Source organism: Trichosurus vulpecula, chromosome 4 (assembly GCF_011100635.1).
Source record: "Trichosurus vulpecula isolate mTriVul1 chromosome 4, mTriVul1.pri, whole genome shotgun sequence".
Lineage (NCBI taxonomy): Eukaryota > Metazoa > Chordata > Mammalia > Diprotodontia > Phalangeridae > Trichosurus > Trichosurus vulpecula.
The window spans coordinates 130979071-131002328 of record NC_050576.1 but is presented as its reverse complement, the minus strand read 5'-3'; the positions used below and the strand labels follow the sequence as shown (position 1 = coordinate 131002328).

Genomic DNA, 23258 nt, shown 5'->3' with positions numbered 1-23258 from the left:
TCAAGGAGCATAGGGTGAAAGAAGAGAATCCAGACACTACATTCAGCCTCTGGCCATCTAGGATCAATGTCTATTGGGCTCCACTCTAACGTCTTCAGAAGGTCATTGAGTTAGAGGGATGCTGAGATTACAGGTCATTCCACCTCGGGTCTATCCCAAATTTCAGTAGCCAGAGCACTCTACCCAAGATCCTAGTCCCTGGCTATCCCCCTTTCCCTCCCCTCAACTCTGACGTGGGAACTGGCTTAGGATATCACTGGTTTGGATCTCAGTTCACCCCTTTGAGGATGGGGACAACTTGTGTCTCTGGTGAGTAAGAGTGGCTGTATATGGAGGATAGGAAAGGAGTTAGAAAGGCCTGGGTCTAAATCCCACCTCAAAAATTCAGCCTTCGTGCTGAAAGGTCCTTGGCATTAAATGGCAGCAGGCATTTATGGATGCCATCACCCTCATCCCAAAAATTACTTGGCAGCAGCGAGTTTGGGTACTATGGCAGGGGGAGATCTAGAGCAAGAGCTAAAATCTGTGTCTGGTACCAGTCAGGACCAGGGTACCAGAGATGGGGTGGAAATGGGGGTAAAACTGCCACACTAGAACCCTTCAGGGGAGGAGGATGCTTCTGTTGCTATGAATGGCCCTTCCCTGTAGATTAATTAGACCAGTCTCATCACCATAACCACCTGTATATTCACACAACGGGCAAGAATGCAGCACTCACGAGGGCGCCATCTGGGCTATGTTGGTACAGATCAGAGAACCCCAGTCACCACCCTGGACGAAGAATTCTTGGAAGCCCAGGCGGCTCATCAGCTTACAGTAGATCTGAGCAGCAGCCACAGTGTTGAAGCCTAGAAAAGGGTGGGTTAGGCAGAATCCGAAAAATCATGCTTTGATTTTTGTTGATGCTTTGTCTGGTTTCTATCTATGTGGTTCCTCAGTCCCACGGGCCAGTTATCAGGCCCTTTGTTATCCCTTGATTAGCAGAACCCAAAGAGTGGAGCTCTGTACCAATGGAGAGAACTCTCACCCACTCCCACCATCCAAGAGACCTCAGGATTCTGACTCCCTCACCCATGCTATCTACACTTGGGATAAAGAAAGTCTGGAGCCTAGTGCTTCTAGCCCACGTCTCCCTCTCCTCTCCAGAAGCCAAGCACCACTGGGGAATGTCAGTAGTGGGGAGAGAACTGATCACTTTCTCCCTCAGTTTGTCCTCTGCTGCAATCACCAGCCAACTGCATCTATCAGAAGCATCTCTTCTCCTGTCTACACAACCTGTCTGCACCTCTATGATGCTGGTGCTAGTGCTAGTGTAAGAAGGTAGGCTGGGGTGAGGTTCTGGGGTTATGTAGGAACATTGTGGCAGCAGAACCATTCTAAGCAGGCAGGGAACTGATTGACATTAGGCAGAACAATGGCTGCCCAGTCCTCAGGGCTTTCTAACACGCTGACAGAGATGGAAACCCCCCAAAAATATGAGTCTAGCCAAAGAAAGAGAGATGAAGGAAGCCTGAGGGGAAACATGAATATATGTTTCTAGCATCTAGAATAGTGCCTTAAATAGAGCAGGCATCTAAAAATGATTTAATTTTAATAATGATAATTGAATTAAATTTAATATGTTGAATTAAATGTGACTGGATCCATGTATGGATAAATATATGTGTGTGTTTGTGTTATGTATATAATGGCAAGAATACAGATGTAGGACTCTGTATGGGCACATACCCATGAAAAGCCCTTGGGAACTCAAGTCTGCAGGAGAATAGCTTGTTCACAGATGGTTTTAAGTTTGTTAAGACAGAATAGTTTAGGGGCAGCTAGGTGGTACAGTGGATACAGTACTGGCCTAGGAGTCAGGAAGATCTGAGTTCAAATCTGGCCGTAGAAACTTACTAGCTGTGTGACCCTGGGTAAGTCACTTAACCCCGACTGCCATTTTCATCCCCCGCCAAAAAGATAGTCTTATTCAATGTTCTTCCCTCCCCTGCTGCTCACCAGCCCCTCTAAAGGGGAAGTATAAGAATGTGATTGTGAGCTGTGAGAGTCTAACCCTGTTCTTCGCAGTCCTCCCTCCCCAAAGCCAGTGCTTCTCAACCTTCACACAATGACTCTTATCCCTCCCCTATTCCACCTTATTCCTTGATTATACTATTCTTGTTTCTTCAAAATTCACTCTTCCCACTCTCTGTTTGTGGTCCCTCCTCTCCCAGTAGCGTCCTCTGATTCTAAAGATAGTAAGCCCTATCCTGGATCCCCCAGGAAGTGTACGTTTATGAGAGAATTTAGTCAGGATGGATACCAAATGGGAATGTTGCACATGGATTGGGCTTGCTACCAATGCCTACAGACCAGCATTCATACCTTGCTTGTAAGGTGCTTCAGAGAAGCCATAGCCAGGAATGGAAGGGCAGATGACTTCAAAGACCTGGTTATAATTCACGCCATGGCTCTCAGGGTCAGTCAGGAGGGGTATGATCTTGTAAAATTCGTAGAAGGAGCCAGGCCAACCATGAATCATTAACAATGGTTTTACTTTGTGGCCTGCTGGTGGTTTTGTGGGCTTCACGTGGATAAAGTGGATGTCAATCCCTGGAAGGAAACATAGTAAGATCAGGTCCAAGGTCAAATAAATCTACTTGGGTAAGGTCCTGAGCTACACATTACAGCCCACCACAACCCACACCATGCTCTCAGGAAACTAAGCATCTTGTCCATACTGCTTATCTCTTAGTGCCTTATATTTTCTCTCATAATTTCTCATGCTCTTATCTTGTCTCCCCAGTGGGATTTTCAACTCTATCCTCCTAGTATGTATCCCAGTCCTGGGCACATGAACATTTATATTTTATATTTATATTTACCAATTATATTTATAAACATCTATTGAATAATGAATGTTAGTACTAGGAAAGGACACCAGGAACACATGGATGTGGGGTGCGAGGTGAGGCAGTTCCTGGCAGTAGGGAAGGCCAGTGGGTAGATTACTGGAGATGGGGAGGTGATTCCCTTCAGTTATCTCCACAAAAACAAACTGAAGAGGACCAACATTTTCCTCCACATTCAAAAATCACCTTAGGGCAGGGAATCTGCTGTGGATGGCAGAGAAGGCAGGTTAACCCAGGAATCAGGTCATATGTATGCAGGAACAGATGGGCTCCCAGGTGCTATGGAACAGATAGTAACCTGGGCCTCCAAGGGAGTCCTGTAAGGGATCATTTTTAGGAAACCCTGGCCTTTTTTTAAAGATTTTTTTTAAGATTTCTAGGGTTAGAGCATAATAAAAAACTTTCCAACAAGAGGGTTGTCATTTAACATTGGAATAATAAAAGGAGTAGGCCATAAATCTTGCTCTCTGAGATAGTTTGAACTTGGCTGGATTTGTTAAAGGGATGGGGACAGATGAGATGCCCTCTTAATGTCACCTTGAAGATTTTATGAATCTCCAGGTCCAGGGGATTCTTCAGTTTAAAATAACCACTACTGGAAGCATGGCTAGGGAACATGGTTGAGTCAGGTATCCAAGGTATGAACACATCCTGACTCTGTCATAGAACAATGGGAAGGCTAAGGAGGAGAAGCATATTTTGGAAAAATACCTTCAATCTTAGTTTTGAAATGAGGGTATTGGTTGAGAATCTCCACCTGCTTCTTCCAATCAAATTGGTTCCTCCAATAGGAAACCACCTTCTTTAGGTAATTAGAGTTGAACCCGTATTGGAAGCTGGAATCTTCCAGGGGCGGTGTGTATCGAGTCATATCAATCCTCTGGTGTAAGTCCTGGGAGGGGAAAGAAGCAGGAACAAAGAGTGACAGAGGGAGAGGACACATATGAAAAGCTCTATTCCCTGGAGACATCCACAAACATTTAAACAGCAAATCTGGTAGTCAGTTCTTCATCTTTAAAAACAAAAGAATTTTGACAAGGGGAAGAGAGGCCCCTTCCAGATCTAAGTTTCTGTATGTGCACACTATAGTTTGCCAGTGGCAGAACAAAGAGCAAGAACTTATACTGTGCTCATAAACTCACGATATGCTACTGAATTAGGAAAGCAGTATTTTTATGGTATTTTAAAATGGTTTTAATGCTCTCTTTTCCCTTTTTTGTCAGCTAACCACTAACTTACATACCCTTTCCACTCCCATACCCAATAGAAGCCTTCCCTTATAACAAATATGTATAGTCAAGCAAAATACTATGCCTTCACTCTTGTAATGGGCCCCTCATTTGGAATGACCATATTGCATCTATGAAGATGATTCTCATATCTATTTATCCAGCCCTAACCTCTTTCTTATCCTATAGTTTTGCATCTTCAACTGCTTGGTGGACATCTCAAATTGGATGTCCTATGTCTTTAAAAAAATTTATTTCAATGAATGAGATTCATCTTCTCTCCTGTCAACTTCCCCCAGCTACTGAAAAAGAAAGAAAAATAAAACCTTTGTAACAAATGCACAAAAAAACAAATTTTGCATTGTCCATGTCGCACACATAAAAAAGGTTTCAATCTTCAAAAAGGTCCATCATCTCTTTGTTTGGAGATAGACATCAGGTTTCATCATTACTTTCCTGGAATGGGGTTTTTTTGTTGTGTTGATCAGAGTTTCCCTGAACCCTCCTTATAAAGAAGAGGGTGGTGAGAGAGGAGTGTGCTCAGCACCAGTGCTCTAGGCTTGATGCAGTCTGCTTCTACTCCCCTGCCCCTCTCCTCTTGCTGTCAACTAGAACCTAATCACAAGTTCTTATCCCTTTCATTCTTTCCTTTTAAACCCCTCTTCACAATCTACCCTCCATGGTTACTTTGCTTTGCTTAAGACTAAATCCTACCTTAATGTGCTCTCCCTCTTATATCCACCTCTCGCTTCTCTCCCATTTCCTTGAATTCCACTGTGTATTCTTTTCTCCTTTGACTAGTTCTGAAGAAAGTGAGGTAGTTCAAGTGTCACCTATTTTCTCTATCTCTTCCCCTTTGTAGAATCTTCTACTTATAGGACCCAGTTATGTAAGATAATTTCCGCCCCCACCCTTCCTATCCCCTTCCCTCTCAGTGTATTCCTTTGTCTTTCACTTCCCTTCCCTTTCTTTTTTTTAGATCATCAAAACAAAAATAAACCACTCACAAGCCTTCTGCCTTATTAGACTCCCCCTATGACTCCTGATAAGATTCTGAGATGTTACATGTATCATCTCCTCACACTGGAATGTAAACAGATTATCTTTGTTTAGTTTGGTATGATTGTTCACTGAGATTCACCTTTTTAATGTTTCTCTTGACTTCTTTGTCTGTATTTCAAACTTTCTTTTTTTTCAAATTTATTTATTTATTTTTAGTTTACCACACATGGTTCTACATAATTTTGAGTTCCAGATTTTCTCCCCTCCCTCCCCCCTCCCACTCCAAGACAGCCTGGAATCTCATATAACTACCATGTATAACTTCGCATTGAATTAATTTATACACTAGTCAAGTTGTGGAGAAGAATTATGACCAATGCAATGAATCATGAGAAAGAAGAGACATAACCAAAAAAAACAAACAAAAAAAAACAAAACCAAAACCAAAAACAAAAGAGAAGCAAAAAAGGCAAGCATGTAGTGCGCCTCGATGTGTATTCAAACTTCACAGTTCTTTCTCTGGATGAAGATAGCATTCTCCATCGTGAGTCCCCTGGAGTTGTCCTTGCACCTTACGTTGCTGAGAAGAGCAAAGTATGTCAGGGTTGGTCCTCACATAATCCATATATCTGTGGTTGTGTACAATGTTCTCCTGGCTCTGCTCCGCTCACTCAGCATTATGTCGTGTAGGTTTTTCCAGGTTGTTACAAAGTCCGTACCATCCCCATTTCTTATGGCACAATAGTATTCCATTATCTTCATATACCACAGCTTGTTCAGCCATTCCCCAATTGATGGGCATCCCTTTGATTTCCAATTCTTGGCTACCACAAAAAGAGCTGCTATAAATATCCTTGTACATATGGGTCCTTTTCCTGCTTGTGTGATTTCTTTGGGATACAACCCTAGAATTGGTAATGCTGGGTCAAAGGGTATGAACATTTTTATAGCCCTTTGGGCATAGTTCCAAATTGCTCTCCAAAATGGCTGGATCAGCTCACAACTCCACCAGCAATGTAACAATGTTCCAATCTCCCCACATCCTTTCCACCATTTATCATTTTCCTGTTTTGTTATTTTAGCCAATCTGACAGGAGAGATGTGGTATCTAAGAGTTGTTTTGATTTGCATTTCTCTAATCAGTAGTGATCCAGAGCATTTTTTCATATGCCTATAGATAGCTTTAATTTCTTCCTCTGAAAACTGCCTGTTCATATCCTTTGACCATTTCTCAACTGGGGAATGGCTTGTGTTCCTATATATTTGGCTCAGTTCCCTGTATATTTTAGAAATGAGGCCTTTATCAGAGATACTAGTTGCAAAGATTTTCTCCCAATTTTCTGCTTCCCTCCTAATTTTTGTTGCATTGGTTTTTTTTGTACAAAAACATTTCAATTTGACATAATCAAAATTATCCATTTTGCGTTTTGTAATGCTCTCTATCTCTTGTTGGGTTATGAATTCTTTTCTTTTCCATAAATCTGATAAATAGACTATACCTTGCTCTCCCAAATTACTTATAGTATCGGCCTTTACTCCTAAATCATGAACCCCATTTTGACTTTATTTTGGTATATGGTGTAAGATATTGGTCTATGCCCACTTTCTGCCCTACCATTTTCCAATTTTCCCAACAGTTTTTGTGAAATAATGAATTATTAGCCCAGAAGCAGGCCTCTTTGGGTTTATCAAAGAGTAGATTGCTAAACTTGTTGATTTCACCTACTTGTGTACCTATTTCCACTGATCCACACCCCTGTTTCTTAACCAGTACCAGGCAGTACCAATATCTGGTATTGCTAGGCCACCTTCTCTAGCATTTCTTTTCATTAATACTCTAGATATTCTAGACCTCTTGTTTTTCCAGATGAATTTTGTTATTATTTTGTCCAGCTCAGTAAAATAATTTTTTGGTAGTTTGATTGGTATGGCACTGAATAGATGGATTAATTTAGGTAAAATTGTCATTTTTATTATACTAGCTCGGCCTAACCATGAGCAACTGATATTTTTCCATTTATTTAGATCTGATTTTATTCGCGTGAAAAGTGTGTCGTAGTTATGTTCATATAGGCCCTGGGTTTCTTTTGGCAAATAGACTCCCAAATATTTTATAGTGTCTACAGTAACTTTGAATGGAATTTCTCTTTCTATCTCTTGCTGTTGGGCTTTGTCAGTAATGTATAGGAATGCTGAGGATTTATGTGGGTTTATTTTATATCCTGCAACTCTGCTAAAGTTGTTTATTATTTCAAGTAGTTTTTTACTTGATTCTCTAGGATTCTCTAAATAAATCATCATATCATCTGCAAAAAGTAATAATTTAGTTTCTTCTTTTCCTATTCTAATTCCTTCAATTTCTTTTTCTTCTCTTATTGCTACAGCTAACGTTTCTAGTACCAAATTGAATAATAGGGGTGATAATGGACATCCTTGTTTCACCCCTGATCTTATTGGGAATGCATCTAGCTTATCCCCATTACAAATAATGCTTGTTGATGGTTTTAGGTAGATGCTATTTATAATTTTAAGGGAGGCTCCATTTATTCCTATGCTTTCTAGTGTTTTTAATAGGAATGGGTGTTGTACTTTGTCAAAGGCTTTTTCTGCGTCTATTGAGATGATCATATGGTTTCTGCTGGTTTTGTTGTTGATATGGTCAATTATGCTAATAGTTTTCCTAATATTGAACCAGCCTTGCATTCCTGGAATAAATCCTACCTGGTCATAGTGTATTATTCTCATGATGAGTTGCTGCAATCTTTTTGCTAATATTTTATTTAAAATTTTTGCATCAATATTCATTAGAGAAATTGGTCTATAATTTTCTTTCTCTGTTTTGACTCTACCTGGTTTGGGTATTAGTGCCATATTTGTGTCATAAAAAGAATTTGGTAGGACTCCTTCTTCACCTATTTTCCCAAATAGTCTACAAAGTATTGGAATTAGTTGTTCTTTAAATGTTTGATAGAATTCACATGTAAAACCATCTGGCCCTGGAGATTTTTTCCTAGGGAGTTCATTGATGGCATGCTCAATTTCTTTTTCTGAGATGGGGTTATTAAGAAATTTCACTTCCTTTTCTGTTAGCCTGGGCAGTTTATGTTTTTGTAGATATTCATCCATATCTCTAAGGTTATCAAATTTATGGGCATACAGTTGGGCAAAATAATTCCTAACTATTGTTTTGATTTCCTCTTCATTAGAGGTGACCTCACCCTTTTCATTTTTGATACTGGCAATTTGATTTTCTTCTTTCTTTTTTTTAATCAAATTGGCCAAAGGTTTATCAATTTTATTGGTTTTTTCATAGAACCAGCTCTTTGTTTTATTTATTAATTCAATAGTTTTCTTTGTTTGAATTTTATTAATCTCTCCTTTGATTTTCAGTATTTCTAATTTGGTATTTAATTGGGGGTTTTCAATTTGCTCTTTTTCTAGCTTTTTCAGCTGTATGCCCAGATCATTGATCTCCTTTTTCCCTATTTTATTCATGTAGGCATTTAGGGATATAAAACTTCCCCTAAGAACTGCTTTTGCTGCATCCCATAAGTTTTGGTATGTTGTTTCATTATTGTCATTCTCTTGAATGAAGTTATTAATTGTTTCTCTGATTTGTTCTTTGGCAAGCAGCCAAAAAGAAGCAATTCAAATATCGTGGAACTACAGTCAGGATCACGCAGGATCTCTCAGCTTCCACATTAAAAGACAGGAGAAATTGGAATATGATATTCCGAAGGGCAAAGGAGCTGGGACTACAACCAAGGATCAACTACCCAGCAAAACTAAGCATAATTTTCCAGGCAAGGCGATGGACATTCAATGAAATAAGGGAATTCCAGACCTTCCTGATGAAAAGGCCAGAACTCAATGGAAAATTTGATCTCCAAATACAAAACTCAAGAGAGACATAAAAAGGTAACCAGGGGGGAAAACCCCACAAACCTTATTAACCAATAAGGGCAGGTTGTTTACATATTTATGTGGGATTATATCATCTCATGTATGTTTTATATATATATATATATATGTATATATATATATACACACACACACACACACACACATATATAAGTCAGTCTTGAGAATGGTACAGCTATTATGACAATTGAAAGGGACATACATAGGTTGTGAATGCCTGTATAAATTAACTGATGTAAAGATATAAAATATAAGTAAGAGATATAAAGGGAGGGCTATGAGGGAAGCAGTAAGGAGGTAGTAGAAAAGGGTAAATTACACCAAATGAAGTGGCACAAAAACATATTATAGTAGAGGGAAAGAAGGGAGGGAGAAGAGCAATATTTGAGCTATACTGTCATCTGATCTAGTTCAAAAAGGGAATAACATACTCTGATAAGTTTAGAAATCTAACTTGTCTTACAGGAAGTGGGAGGGTAAGGGGGGAAAAAGGGAGGGGGGTGGTCAGAAGGGAGAGGAGAAGTAGCAAGTAGGTAACGGTAAGATAAGGGAGGGGAATAAAGAGGGAGGGTTAACTGAGGAAAGCGGCGGTCAAAAGCAAAACTTTGTTGGGGAGGAGAAGGGGAAAGGGAGAAATAAAAGCATAAAGAAGGGGAATTAGGATGGAGAAAAAGACACAGATAGAAATCATAACCCTGAACGTGCAGGGGATGAACATTCTCACAAAACAGAAACAGGTAGCAGAATGGATTAAAAACCATAATCCTACAATATGCTGTTTACAAGAAACGCATTTGAAACAGGGAGATACACATAGGGTAAAGGTAAAAGGCTGGAGTAAAATATATTGTGCCTCAGCTAAAGAAAAAAAAAGCAGGTGTAGCAATCCTAATCTCAGACAAAGCAAAAGTAAAGATAGATTTAATTAAAAGAGATAAAGAAGGACATTATATCCTGCTAAAAGGCACCATAAACAATGAAGCAATATCATTGCTTAACATATATGCACCAAGTGGTAAGGCATACAAATTCTTAGAGGAGAGGTTAAGGGAGTTACAGGAAGAAATAGACAGCAAAACTATAATATTGGGAGACCTCAACCTCCCCCTTTCTGAACTTGATAAATCTAACCTCAAAATAAATATTTCAAACTTTCTATGCAATTTCGAACCTTTCATCAGGAATGCTTAAAATCTCGTATTTCATTAAAGATTCATTTTTTTTCTTGTTGGGATTATACTCAGTTTTGAACTTCTTGAAAACAGGGACTGATTTTTGTCTTTCTTTGTATCCCCTGCTCTTAGCACAGTAATTGGCACTTAACTGTTGCTTAATAAATATTTGTTGACTGACTACATAAGTTATTTTTGGTTGTAAGCCTACCTTCTGACTTCTGAAAGGCCATATTCCAAGTTTTTCATTCTTTATAATGGTGGCTGCTAAGTCTTATGTGATCTCGACTGTGACTCCTCAGGACTTGACTTTCTGGTCCTTGCAATATATTTTTCTTTCACCTGGACACTCAAGATTTCAGCTATATTGTTCCTGGAAGTTTTCATTTTAGAGTTTCTTTCAGGAGATTACTGGTGGATTCTTCCTAATTTCACTTGGCCCTCTGATTCTAAGAGATCTTACCAATTTCCTTTCATGATTTCTTGAAATATGAAATACACTCTTTGAGGGGTCTTGACATTCAGGGTAGTCCAATGATTCTTATTCTCTCTCTCCTGGATCTGTTTTCCAAGTCACTTGTTGTTGACATGAGATACCTTACATTTTATTTTATTTTATTTTCCCATCTTTTGAATTTGTTTGAATATTTCTTATCTCAAGGAGCCACTAACTTATATCTAGTCCATTCTCATTTTCAAGGAGTCTGTAGCTTGGGTAAGGTTTTGTACTTCTTGTGCCATGATGTTAATTAATTCTCTTTCTAATTCTTTCTTCCATTGTTCCCATTTCTTTTCATTTTCCCCTAGTGCTCTCATATCTTTTCCAACTGTTTCTGCCAGCTCTTATATTTCTTTTATAAAATAATTTTAAAATTCTTATTTAAACTCTTGCTTTATTTTTTCCAGAAACTGTAGATGAACTTGTTCTCAAGCAGTGTTTTTCTTTCAGGGCTTGCTTGTAAATGTTTTGAATCCATTCTCTTCTTCTGCATTTATGTCTTAAATATCCTTGTCACCAAAACAGCACTTTATGGTGGGATTCTTTTTTTGTTTGTTTGCTCATTCTCCCACCCTTCCTTCCTGACTTCAGAATTTGTGTTAGGGTAAAGTTCTGTGAACTTGTGTAGGGAATGTCTGTTTGATCCTATGGGTCCTCTTTGGTCCTCTTGGGTCGAAGGCTACTTTCTTGTTTTTTGGGTTTTTTTGAATGTTGGGTTATCCCTGGATGTCAGGGGCAGCTCAGGCTGGGGACCTGCAATTGCTCCAAATGCTCAACACCTTATTTGGGTGCATTAAGCGTGAACATTTGAATGTATTTTTTTTAATTAACCACTTCAAAAAGAAAAATGTCTTATACTCATTTGATTTCTGGATACCACCCTGCTCCGCACCCCACCTCCCCAGCACACACACATCCAGGTCAGCGTCTCGATCAGTACAAGGCACACTGTAGGAGTATAATTAATATTTGGTGATGGATTAATTCTGATCACAACTGTACCCCTCTCCACTGTCGCCTAGCGGGTGGTAAAAACCCACATCAGCTGGGAAATTCCAGGTCAGGACTGAAATTAGCAAGCTTCGTCCAGGTGCCAAGGCGTACATTCCTGGCTCGGCCCCTGGGGGACTTATAGCCATCACAACCTCCTCCCCTGGGGCCCCTGCCCAGTGGGTGGGGTACCCTCCTCCTTAATAAGTTACTACCAGGTTCACAGTCTTTTTTACCTCTACAAATCTTGTTCCTCTCGGCCTAGTTTCTCAAGATTCTCGCCATGCGTGCACTCTCTCTAGTGTACCTGACCACCCAGAGGAATAGTCATACCTTAGACAACACCATCCCACCCACAGCAACCCCAAATTCAGCCAAATTTGCCAAAGGTTCCAGCTTTCCCAGTTACAGCCCTGCCATCTGGCCACAGAGAACCCCCCTACCCCTGCTCTTCACCCCTTACCTTCTTACTTCCCCAGTATGTGGCCAGGATACAAGGATTGGGGAGGCAGGGACAGAGGGGAGAAGTGGTATGGAAGAAGCCAGAGACTTATGAGAAGCCTCTGATACTTTGAGAGGGGAGTAGGTTATAGAAACACTCCATTCTCCCTCACCTCTAAGGGCATTACCCCACCCTTTCCCCATCCTATGCTCCTCCCCCCCCCACCCAAAGTCATGGCTACTGTGTGGTCAGAGGTAGGACAGGCAGCTCTCTACCCACTGAACCATACTGCCTCTCCCAACCAATCCTGTAAGTTTACAAGTTGCAGAGGAAGTATACATTGGTAGAGGAAAATCCATACTCAGGTCTTCCTGACTCCACTCCCAGCACTCTATCCACTGCACCTTCCATCTCCTAGTTTAGCTTATCTCTTTTGTTTGGTTCTCCCCAGTTTGATGCCTTACTTACCTTGATCTCCTCCTCTGAGGTTTCCACCTTGAAGGGACGGATACTGTCATCCTCCTGTGACCTAGGCTTACTTCCTGGGCCCCACCATGCATCTTTCATTTCCAATTTTTCATTATTTTTCCTGTTACGGATCCAGTAGATTAAACGGACCACAAAAAGGATGACAAAAATCTGTAACCACATATCTGTAAGAGAAGACACACATAAGCAAAGCTGGTCAGGACCAGTCAGCCCCCCTGGAGACCAGTGACTAAGGCTTAAAGCTTCCAGTAGAGTGGCGCAGCCTTCTTCCTAGGACCACGCCAACCCAGCCCCCCTTCAAAAACAGGGAGCATTAGCTCTTTCACTTTGAAGGGCCAAGTCTCAGACACATCTGATGATGACATGGATGAATCAGCATGGTGCAGTGAAAAGGGCCCTGAACGTAAGATTCAATGTAGACCTGGAATTCAATGCAGCCTCTAACACCTACTTGCTGTGTGACCTTGGGCACTTAGTGTACTTAAGCTTCATTTTCCTCATCTGTAACATGGGGATAATAGCACCTATTTCACAGAATGTGGGGAGACTCACACAAGCTCAGTATTAAGTACTGGCTATTGGAAATGAGAGTGAACTCAGAAGATGAACTTATTTATCTACATTGCTATATAAACCTGAACCATCACTGAACCTGTAACTGGCCTAGAGAAGGTAAATATCATAGATCACATCATGTCAAAGCTAGAAGAAACTTTAGGGATCAACCCTTTAAGTTTATAGATAAGGAAACTGAAGCCCAAGTCACTGAAAGGTGGCTTGCCCAAGGTCTCCCAGGCAGTGAGAAAAAGAACAGAGAGTCCCCTGACTTCGATTCCAGTGCATTTCTATTCTATGATGCTGCTGTATTATATGCATCAAAGGCTGTTTCTTTCATGTGGTAATAAGATAGTTACTACACATTAAACCACCAATCGAGCATGCTGTGCTTGGGTGGATATGGCCGGGGAAATGGGGTATTGCAGGATTAACCCTCTTAGTTCAGTTTCAATATCGGAATGAAATAAGGCACTCAAAGGTCATTCGGGCATCAACAAAAGGTTTGCCTAGAGAGCCTTAGGAAAGTAATGTTTATTCCTTCTCCTTCCTTTCCCCTTCCCTCATCATATTTACAGAGGACACAAAGCTGGGGAGAAGAGCTTCCAGGCTGGGAAAAAGAATCAGGCTCCAAAAAGATCTCAGCAGTTTAGAACAATGGCCAGAATCTAAGAAGATGAAATTTAATAGGGATGGATAGGGGCAAAGTCTTACACTTGAATTTTTTTTTAATCAGCTTCACAAGAACAAGATGGGAAAGGCGTGAGTTGACAAGAGTTTTTCTAAAAAATATAGCTGAGCAAGTTTAGTGGATGGAAGGAGTTAATAATATGGCATGGTAGCTGAATGAGCTAATGAAATCTTTTTTTTCCTCATGTATTAAATTGTTTTAATTTTTCCAAAACAATATTCAAAAGATCTGCTTTGTTTCATTCAAACTATAGATGTTAAATATTTACAAACTAAAACAGGAACCGACAATACACAAGGATTTAAGCAAACAGTTTTTAAAAGGATATTTTTTTAATTTATTTATTTATTTTTAGTTTACCACACACGGTTCTACATAGTTTTGAGTTCCAGATTTTCTCCCCTCCCTCCCCCCTCCCTCCCCAAGACGGCATGGAATCTCATATAACTGTCATGTATAACTTCGCATTGAATTAATTTATGCACTAGTCAAGTTGTGGAGAAGAATTTTGACCAATGGAATGAATCATGAGAAAGAAGAAACAGAACCAAAAAAAAAAACAACCCAAAAACAAAAGAGAAGCAAAAAAGGCGAGCATGTAGTGCGCCTCGATGTGTATTCAAACTTCACAGTTCTTTCTCTGGATGAAGATAGCATTCTCCATCATGAGTCCCCTGGAGTTGTCCTTGCCCCTTAGGTTGCTGAGAAGAGCGCAGTATGTCAGGGTTGGTCCTCACGGAATCCATATATCTGTGGCTGTGCACAGCGTTCTCCTGGCTCTGCTCCGCTCACTCAGCATTATGTCGTGTAGGTTTTTCCAGGTTGTTACGAAGTCTTCATCATCCCCATTTCTTATGGCACAATAATATTCCATCACCTTCATACACCACAGCTTGTTCAGCCATTCCCCAATTGATGGGCATCCCTTTGATTTCCAATTCTTGGCTACCACAAAAAGAGCTGCTATAAATATCCTTGTACATATGGGCTGACCAATCAATCAATCAATGAATCAACATTTATTAAGCACCTACTATGTGTCAAGCACTGTGCTAAGTGCTGGGGATACAAAAAAGGCAAAAGACAATCCCTGCAAAAAGGAGCTTACGAGTGAATTAGGAGAGACAACAGGCAAGCAAGTATATACAAACAAGTTATATATGAGATGTATAAGAAACAGTTAACAGAGGGAAGGCACTAGAACTAAGAAGTATTGAGAAAGGTCAGATTTTAGTTTGGACCAAAAAAGGTGGAACTGGGGATGTTGACTCTAGGGAAAAGAAGACCCAGGAAGAATTCAATCTGTGTCTTCAAGTATCTGAAGGCCTGGCCCAAGGAAGAAAGAAGGATTAGATTTATTCTGCTCAGCCCCAGAGGACACGAGGTGGGAGCAGTGTGAGGAAAAGTTTCAGAGAATCAGATTTGGGCTTGATGTAAGGAAAAACTTACAGAGCTATCTGAGTATGGAGCAGGTGCTACCTCTATGTCTATGATCACAAAGAGAGAGTTAGAAGGAACCTTAGACTAGTTATTGAATCCAGCCCTTACATTTTACAGGTGAGAAAGCTGAGGCCCATGAGAAGGGACATGATGTGACTTGCCTGAAATCACAGCACTAGTAAGTGGTAGAACCAGAATCTTTTCTTTTAAATTAATTTAGTTAGTTTCAGTTTTCATCATTCACTTTTATATGATTTTGAGTTCTAAATTTATCCCCCTCTCTCCCTTCCCCCCTCCCCAAGATGGCATCCAATCTGATACAGGACATACATGTGTGTGTGTGTGTGTGTGTGTGTGTGTGTGTGTGTGTGTATATGTATATATATATGATCATATTAAACAGATTTCCATATTAGTCATGGTGTGGAAGAAAAATCAGAACCAAAGGGAAAAACCATGAGAAAGAAAAAAAAGAGAGAAAATAGTGATGCTTCAATTTGCATTCAGACTCCATAGTTCCTTCTCTGGATATGGATAGCATTTTCTATTATGTGTCTTTTCGAATTGTCTTAGATCACTGTACTGCTGAGAAGAGTGACGTCTATCAAAGTTGGTCATCGCACAATGTAGCTGTAACTGTGTACAATGTTCTCATGGCAGAACCAGAATCTGAACTCAGGACCTGTGACACCCAATTCGGCACTTGGATTTCTCCTCACAAAAGGTTTTCACGGGGAAGCCAGACAGCCACTTGTTCATTCTCCTTTGGGATGGGCTGGTGGCCTTTGAGGTTCCTTCCCAACTCTGAAATTCTGTGATTTCAGGAAGATCAAAAACAGGGAGAAACCACAGACAGTTGGTATTGGCCCTCTCGGTTCCTCAAAGAGGGTGCCTAATGGACAGCAGGGTAGCCTACCATTTGTCACAGAGCCTGTGCCTGGGTGGGAGGACAAAAGACTATAACATCCTGCTTTTCTCCAGTCTAACATCCTCCCGCCATTTTGGTAGTGAGAGCAGAGGTACTGTGGCAGAGTGGGGAAAAGACTGAATTTGGAGTCAGAAGACTTAGATCCAAGCCCCAGCTCTGCTGTCTGTCAGGGGCCCTTCAGCATGTCGCTGACCACTGAAGGGTGAGTGCATTAAATTAGGACTTAGAAGACCCATCTGCGTCCTACCTCAGACAGTTACTGAGAGACTAGGGGGAAGTCACATAACATCTTTAAGTTTTCTCATCACTACAACGAGAAGGATAATACTTGTAATATGTAATTTCATAAAATCAAAGAATCAGAGCACAAGGGAACCTTAGAGGTCATCCAGTCCAACCCCGTCATTTGTCATTTGACAAAAACACAGCCCAGAAGTTGAATGACTTGTCCAAGACCACAAAGGCAGTAAGAGTAAGTAACAACAGCTGACACCAAATGATAATAATCACAGCATTTATATATCACTTTGTTGTTCAGGTGGATCCAACGCTTTGTGACCCATTGGGAGTTTTCTCAGCAAAGATTCCTGGAGTGCTTTGCTATTTCCTTCTCCATTTTATTTTACAGTTGAGGAAACTGAGGCAAGCAGGGTTAAGTGACTTTCCCAGAATCACACAGCTAGTAAGTGTCTGAGGACATATTTGAACTCACAAAAATGAGTCTTCCTGACTCCAGGCCCAGCACTCTACCCACTGCACCACCTAGCCGTCCTAAGGGTTTGTAAATCCCTGTACATATATTATCTCACTTTACATAGATTGTTTCTTTGGGTCCTTATACCTACCCTCTAAGGTAAGGGGGTATTACTGTACCATTTTACAGGTGAATAAACTGAATCTCAAAGACGTTAAGTGACTTGCTTAGGGTGACTCGGCTTGTAAGTGGGTTGGGAGGTGGGGGATAGGATGTGAAGCTCATTCTTCCTGACTCCAAGTCTAACACTCTATGATACTATGGCTTATCAGGATCACTGTCCTAGTTCATTTTTCCAACTGACATCATCCACAAACTATCCTACTTCCTTCTTTTCTCCCTCCCAGCATTACATCACATGCAAGGGGGTGGCCTTGGGGTGCTGGAAGGAGCATCAGCTCAGAGCAATGCCCCAGAGAGGTTCAAAAGCTGCATCTTCACAGGCCATTTTCACTTACCTCCTTCCCCTCTCTCAGAACATAGTAGTCAGCCCTCTACTACAGCTATTACTGTCTCTTTTTCAGCATGCCCAAACAGCTCCAAGGAACTGTGAGAATAACGAAAACCAGCTAAAGCAAAAGAAATGAGAGTTGTCCTTTTGAAAGTAAATACCCAAAGTAGATGTGGCAGCTTCTCTAATAAGAAAGGATTTTAATCCTTTTCAATCAGGGCAGGTGCTTTAGATTTCCCCCAAAGAGACAAAGCAAGGGAATTCTATACCCCTGGTTCTGCTCCCCTTTCTTGGGAGGTCCCGCCCCCTTGGCTGAGCTCCAGATGCGGCCTTTTGGGGTTGGTCCTGGCTGAAGGGACTTTCCTTCTTCATCTTTCTGAGGCTTTGACAGTGACCATTGGGGAGGGTCCCTCCAAGTTTTGTTTGTTAAAGAAGGAAAAAGGATTACCAACAATTTTTCTTGTGCCACAGGGCCTGGGAACTGACTGGCCTCCTTTGCCTTGCACTTTCTTAGACTGGGAGACAACAGACCAACAGCAGCTACTGCAAAACACATCCAACTCCCTTTTGTACTAAGCATATCCGCACATCAAGTCACTCAGTGTCCCAGATGAGGTCTGCTGTTCAGTTGTTTCAGTCATGTCTGACTCTTTGTGACCCCATTTGGGGTTTTCTTGGCAAAGATACTGGAGTGGTTTGCCGTTTCCTTCTCCATATTATTTTATATTTATAGATGAGGAAACTGAGGCAAATAGGGTTAGGTGACTTGCCCAGGGTCACACAGCTAGGAAATTTCTGAAGCCAGATTCGAACTCAGGTCTTCCTGACTCCAGGCCTGGCCCTCTCTATCCACTGAATCACCTAGTTGCTCCTCTGGATGAAGAGAAAAGGGGTGATTTTCATTTTTATTTTGGACAATATTTTTCTGGTCACTTTAGAGCAAATAAAACCAAGGCTTCTCATTTACTTCTTGGGAATGGACCTGAAGGCACTTATGAAACTATAGTAAACTCCCATATGGGAATGTTCACTATTACGCTGATAAGGTTCAAACTAACACAACTCCATGGACTGAAACACAAATGTCTGTAATTCACTTGTTAATACAGTTTTCCAACGCCCTCCAAAAGCCAAGTGTTCTAAAGAAGCTCATTTGTTCTTTCCATTAGGATTCACGCCCCACCCCACCCCCAAATATAAACGTTATGTATCTCATAACTTTCCTAATTGGTAGAAATTCTTGTTTTTAGATGCCTACAGAAAGGAATCCTGAATTGGCAGATGGAGGGAATGGGTTTGAATCCCACCCCTGGTATTTAATACCTGTATAATCTTGACCACAGCAAAAAATTCTCTGGGGCTCAGTTTCCTTATTAGTAAAATGAGGGAGTTGGACTTGATGAGCTCTTATGATCCCTTAGAGTAAATTTCATTAATCCAGATGATTTCATCCAAGACATTATTGTGGGTTTTTTTTTCATTTAAGACATTGTTCTATTCCATAAAATTTTTGTTGATGATTAAAAGAAAAAAAAGGATTCCCTCATGGAGCTCTAACTAGGGTGTGGTGACTAGGGCTTTTTTCAAGGCAATGAAATTTAGAAGGCAAAATAATTAAATAATGATTCTAGAAGACTGCACAAATTTCAAATCTGTGACATTTACATCTGAGCAGCACATTTCAGCAATGTCGAAACAAGCAAGAGTTACATCTAGTTGGTAAAAAATAATTGGTCAGCATTGTAAAGCTGGGACTCCAGATTAGCTCCTTCTGAATATAGCCCTACCCTGTTCTCCATTCCTAACTGCTTCCCTAAGAGCAAGCTCCCCAGAAGTGGCCTTAAGATCTCCCAGGATCTTTCACCTATAGGGCTAGTACCAGAGTCTTTCCCCAAGTTGAACTAAATTAGTGACAATTACTTTGTGTACTCAAGGCTCTTGGAAAGGCAGTATGGTGTAGTGATTAGAAAGCTGGCCTTGGAGCCAGAAAGGCATGGTTCAAGTCCTACTGACTCTAAGACCCTGGGCCAGTCACTTAATCTCTAAGTTATTCTAGGCAAGTCTCCAAGACTATAAATGGCAGAGAAGGTACTGACCTGCCTTAGAAGGAGTTTCATCCTCCTGAGAGTTCCCTAAACTCCTGAAATCCAATTCCTGGTCCCTTCTTGTATAATGGGCAATCCTGGAGCCAGAAAGATCTGAGCTCAGGTCATGCCTCTCAGTCATCCTATGTGACCCTGGGCAAGTCACTGAATCTTTCAATGCTCTAGGCATTTCTTTAAGACAATAAGATTCCAAGAAGAGGACACCTGCTTTGATAGGGGAAGTCCCTCACCAGGAACTCTCTACGCAGATAAAATCACAAGTCAGTTTAAAAAAATCATTTTCACAAAACTGATCACAAATTACAAAGTCAATTTGAGGATGCTTGCCCTGGAACTCTTCATTCTGCATATGCTGGGTACCAAAATTACTAGTTACGGCTCAAATCGTTCTGGGTCCTTCATACCTTGGACAGGAATACACATTGGAGGGTATATTCCAAGTCACATGACCAACAAGAGGACAGATAAGACATTTTCTCCAACCTTCATGAGCTCTCAAACCTTTCCACAATAAAGAACTATGCACAGAAGATAATGCAGTTACAGCCTAAGACACCAAGAACCCTAACAAGGCAACAACCAGATGCACTAATAGCAGAAAAGGCCAATTTCTAATCTACTTACTCAGCACCCTGTCTCCCACAAGCACACATATATGCTCTGGTAGCAGGGCACAACCCAGTCTGTCAACTTGTGCTCTGGGACCCACTCAGCAATTTTCTTCATGTTGCTGTAGTCTATGCTAGCTAACTGCCTCCCCCACTTGCCCTCATTCTACCATTCCACAGCAATAAAGAAGAGAATTAAATGCTACTTCCTCCACCCCACCCCGAGTCCTTCCACCCTGCGCTGTGGAGGGAAAGGTGCAAGAAAGAAGAATATTTGCTCTATCTGGGACGGCTGCACAAACTTGCACTGTGCTGTAGCAGTACCCAGCCAGCCAGAGCACTAAGGAAGCAAGGGAACTGCAACTAGCATGTGTGGGGCTCCACCAGGGCTGAAGGACAGAGGGATGGCATCCAGCTGAAGCTAGTGCTGTCTGCCATTTGGCTCAGAGATTGAGGTGAGAGAAAAATGAACTCCCCAGGGTGGGAGGAGACTGGGATAGATTTGAGGTCTAGCCTTCAGGGAAAATACCATCAAAGAAGGAATAAGAAAGTATGTGATGAGGAAATTTGAGGGGAAAAGACTGCAATTCCCAAAGAATTTAGGAGGAAGAAAGTTCAGTTAAAAATATTGAGCACAAGCAGATAAACCAACAGAGAAGATATTAATTACAGAGGGAACTATGGTCTCTAGATCATATAAATGAGCCTGAACACCTCTGAATAAGACAAACAAAAATGAATTGACACCTGAAGAAGCAGGGGATCCTGCAGATTCCCAAGAGAGCATGAAATCATAGTGCAAGGTTCCCAAATGGTTTGAGGGAGAAATAAGAACTGTGAAAGGAGAATTTATGGACCACACAGTAAAATCAAATGGCAAAATAAAAAAAAAACTTGAATCCACAAAGGCAAATCTCGCCAAAAAAAACAAAAGAGAGAACTAATGACTGGGAATACAAATACACAGAAATGAAGAACAACCTGGATGAAGAGAAGCAAAAAGCAATAACGTTAAAATAAAACATGATCTTCATATAGTTATCCTTTCAGCGTTGTAGTGCGGCTATGAGCTCAGCGCCTGCAATATCTGGAAAATCCACATAAAACTTTTGGCCCTCCCTTGTATCAGAGAAGAAGTCTGAATTATTATGGTATTAAAAGATATTATACAATATCATAAATATATTTCGTGCATTTCTGAGTTTCTAAGCTTTTTCGGTGTCATCTGCTGGCCTTCTTGTATCGTCTTTGGCTTCCACAAAACTCCCCCCAAATTCCCATATATTTCTTTTTCTTTTTTTTATGGAGGAGAGAAGACAGGGCAATTGGGGTTAAGTGACTTGCCCAAGGTCACACAGCTAGTAAGTATGTCAAGTGTCTGAGGCTGGATTTGAACTCAGGTCCTCCTGACTCCAGAGCTGGTGCTCTACTCACTATGCCACCTAGCTGCCCCACCCACTTTACTTCTTATGGCGACCCTGAGATATGTCAAAACCGTGATGGGGAAAGTCAAGATATGGAAGGGATACGTACAAGCAAAATGTATTGATCTTGAAGAGAAGATGGATAAAGACAACTTACAGCTCTTCCAGATGGAACATGACAGATCAAAAACCTGAACAATATAATGCAAAAAAAAAAAAGATAGAAAACTGCCCGGAACTTCTGAACAGAGAAAACACACTGTCAAGTAAAAGAATGTACAAGTTGCCTCCAGATTAAAAAACCTGTGCTGTAACCTTCAAGACATGTAGTGCTTGAATTTAACAATTCCAATGACAAGCAACACATTTTGCAAGTAACTGGGAAAAGCTCTTCAATTACAAAGGAAAGTAAAACACACAATCTGTTGCTTACTAGAAACACACCTAAATGTAGGGACTGGAACAAATCTAAATGGGAGGCTGGAACAAAGTTTGCTATTTACTAGGTGAATCCAAAAAAGCAGGAGTCACAATCATTCTATCAGAAAAAGCAAAAATAAAAATTCACAACATAGAGATAAATTAGGAAACTACATTATGCTGAAAGGAACCACAGACAACAAAACAATATCAAACTTGTATGCTGTGAATGCCTTACTTAGTATTTCCTCTAGTTAAGGAAAAATTAACTGAATTACATGAGATATATACAGTAATACAATAATTGCAGGAGACTTTAATGACCCTCTCTGAGTTTTGGACGAATCTTAATGAAAGATATACAAAAGGAAAATACGAAATTGAACAAACTGCTTGAGAAACTAGAGTTAAGAGACTTCTGGAATTTTCTAAACAGTATCGCTAAGTGTGTGTTTGTGTGTGTCTGTGTGTTGGTGTGTGTCTGTGTGTTTGTGTGTGTGTGTGTGTGTGTGTGTGTATTTCTCAGCAACACATTAAATTTTTTAGAAACATTGACCAGGCATTAGGGCAGAGGTATGACAAATAAATGTAAAAAAGACATTTACAGACAGTAATGCAAGAGAAACAGCAATCAGTTCAGAGAGCACAACAAAAGATTTGAACCAAATGAAGACTAACAATGAAATCCTCAATAATGAGGGATCAAAGAAAAAACCAAGAAACAAAAAGTATGCCAAAGAAAATTATAATAATGAAATAACAAAATTTCTGAGATGCAGATAAAGAAGTCCTGCAGGGAGGGGAGAATTATATACCTAAAAACATACATTAACACAATATAAAAGGAGAGGATTAATAAACTAAATATATATGCAAAAATTAGAAATCCAACAAATCTATAATAAGCACAAAAGAAAATATTAAAAATTACAGGAGAAATAGATGAACTAGAATACTCACTGCACCTGCTGAAAGCCTGATCCCCTTTCTCTTCTGGGGAACTGACAGTTTGCTTTATGAGGTGAAAAGAATTTGTGTTTAATGTTCAAGCTAGTCCTCTCAAGATTACACAAAGGACACAGATAATATGCTTAGTCATCATGCATCAGCAACTGGCATCCCAGGTATGGTGTATAGGAAGATAGATGACAGGTTGAAGTTAGTCATTACTTCTCACATTGTGGGCTTCTGAGAGTGAACTTTGAGGAGATTTTTTAAAATTTATTTTTAGTTTTCAACATTCACTT

The 23258-nt window shown here is 40.5% G+C and overlaps 1 protein-coding gene across 3 annotated transcripts in view; it reads right to left on the bottom strand.

The window, feature by feature from the left end:
- Positions 1–23258, bottom strand: part of LOC118848514 (epoxide hydrolase 1-like) — a 39100-nt gene that overhangs the window by 7298 nt on the left and 8544 nt on the right. Inside the window, exons 1-5 of one of the 3 annotated variants that reach the window (XM_036757425.1) lie at positions 22972–23075; positions 12615–12799; positions 3603–3783; positions 2365–2592; positions 719–848 (exon numbers count right to left, since the gene is read on the bottom strand). In XM_036757425.1, the coding sequence (XP_036613320.1) occupies positions 719–848; positions 2365–2592; positions 3603–3783; positions 12615–12797 (722 nt within the window). In that variant the 5' untranslated portion in view covers positions 12798–12799; positions 22972–23075. Of the gene's footprint in view, positions 1–718; positions 849–2364; positions 2593–3602; positions 3784–12614; positions 12800–22971; positions 23076–23258 lie in introns of those variants that run through there. The other 2 variants (XM_036757427.1, XM_036757426.1) reach the window with 2 other exon arrangements.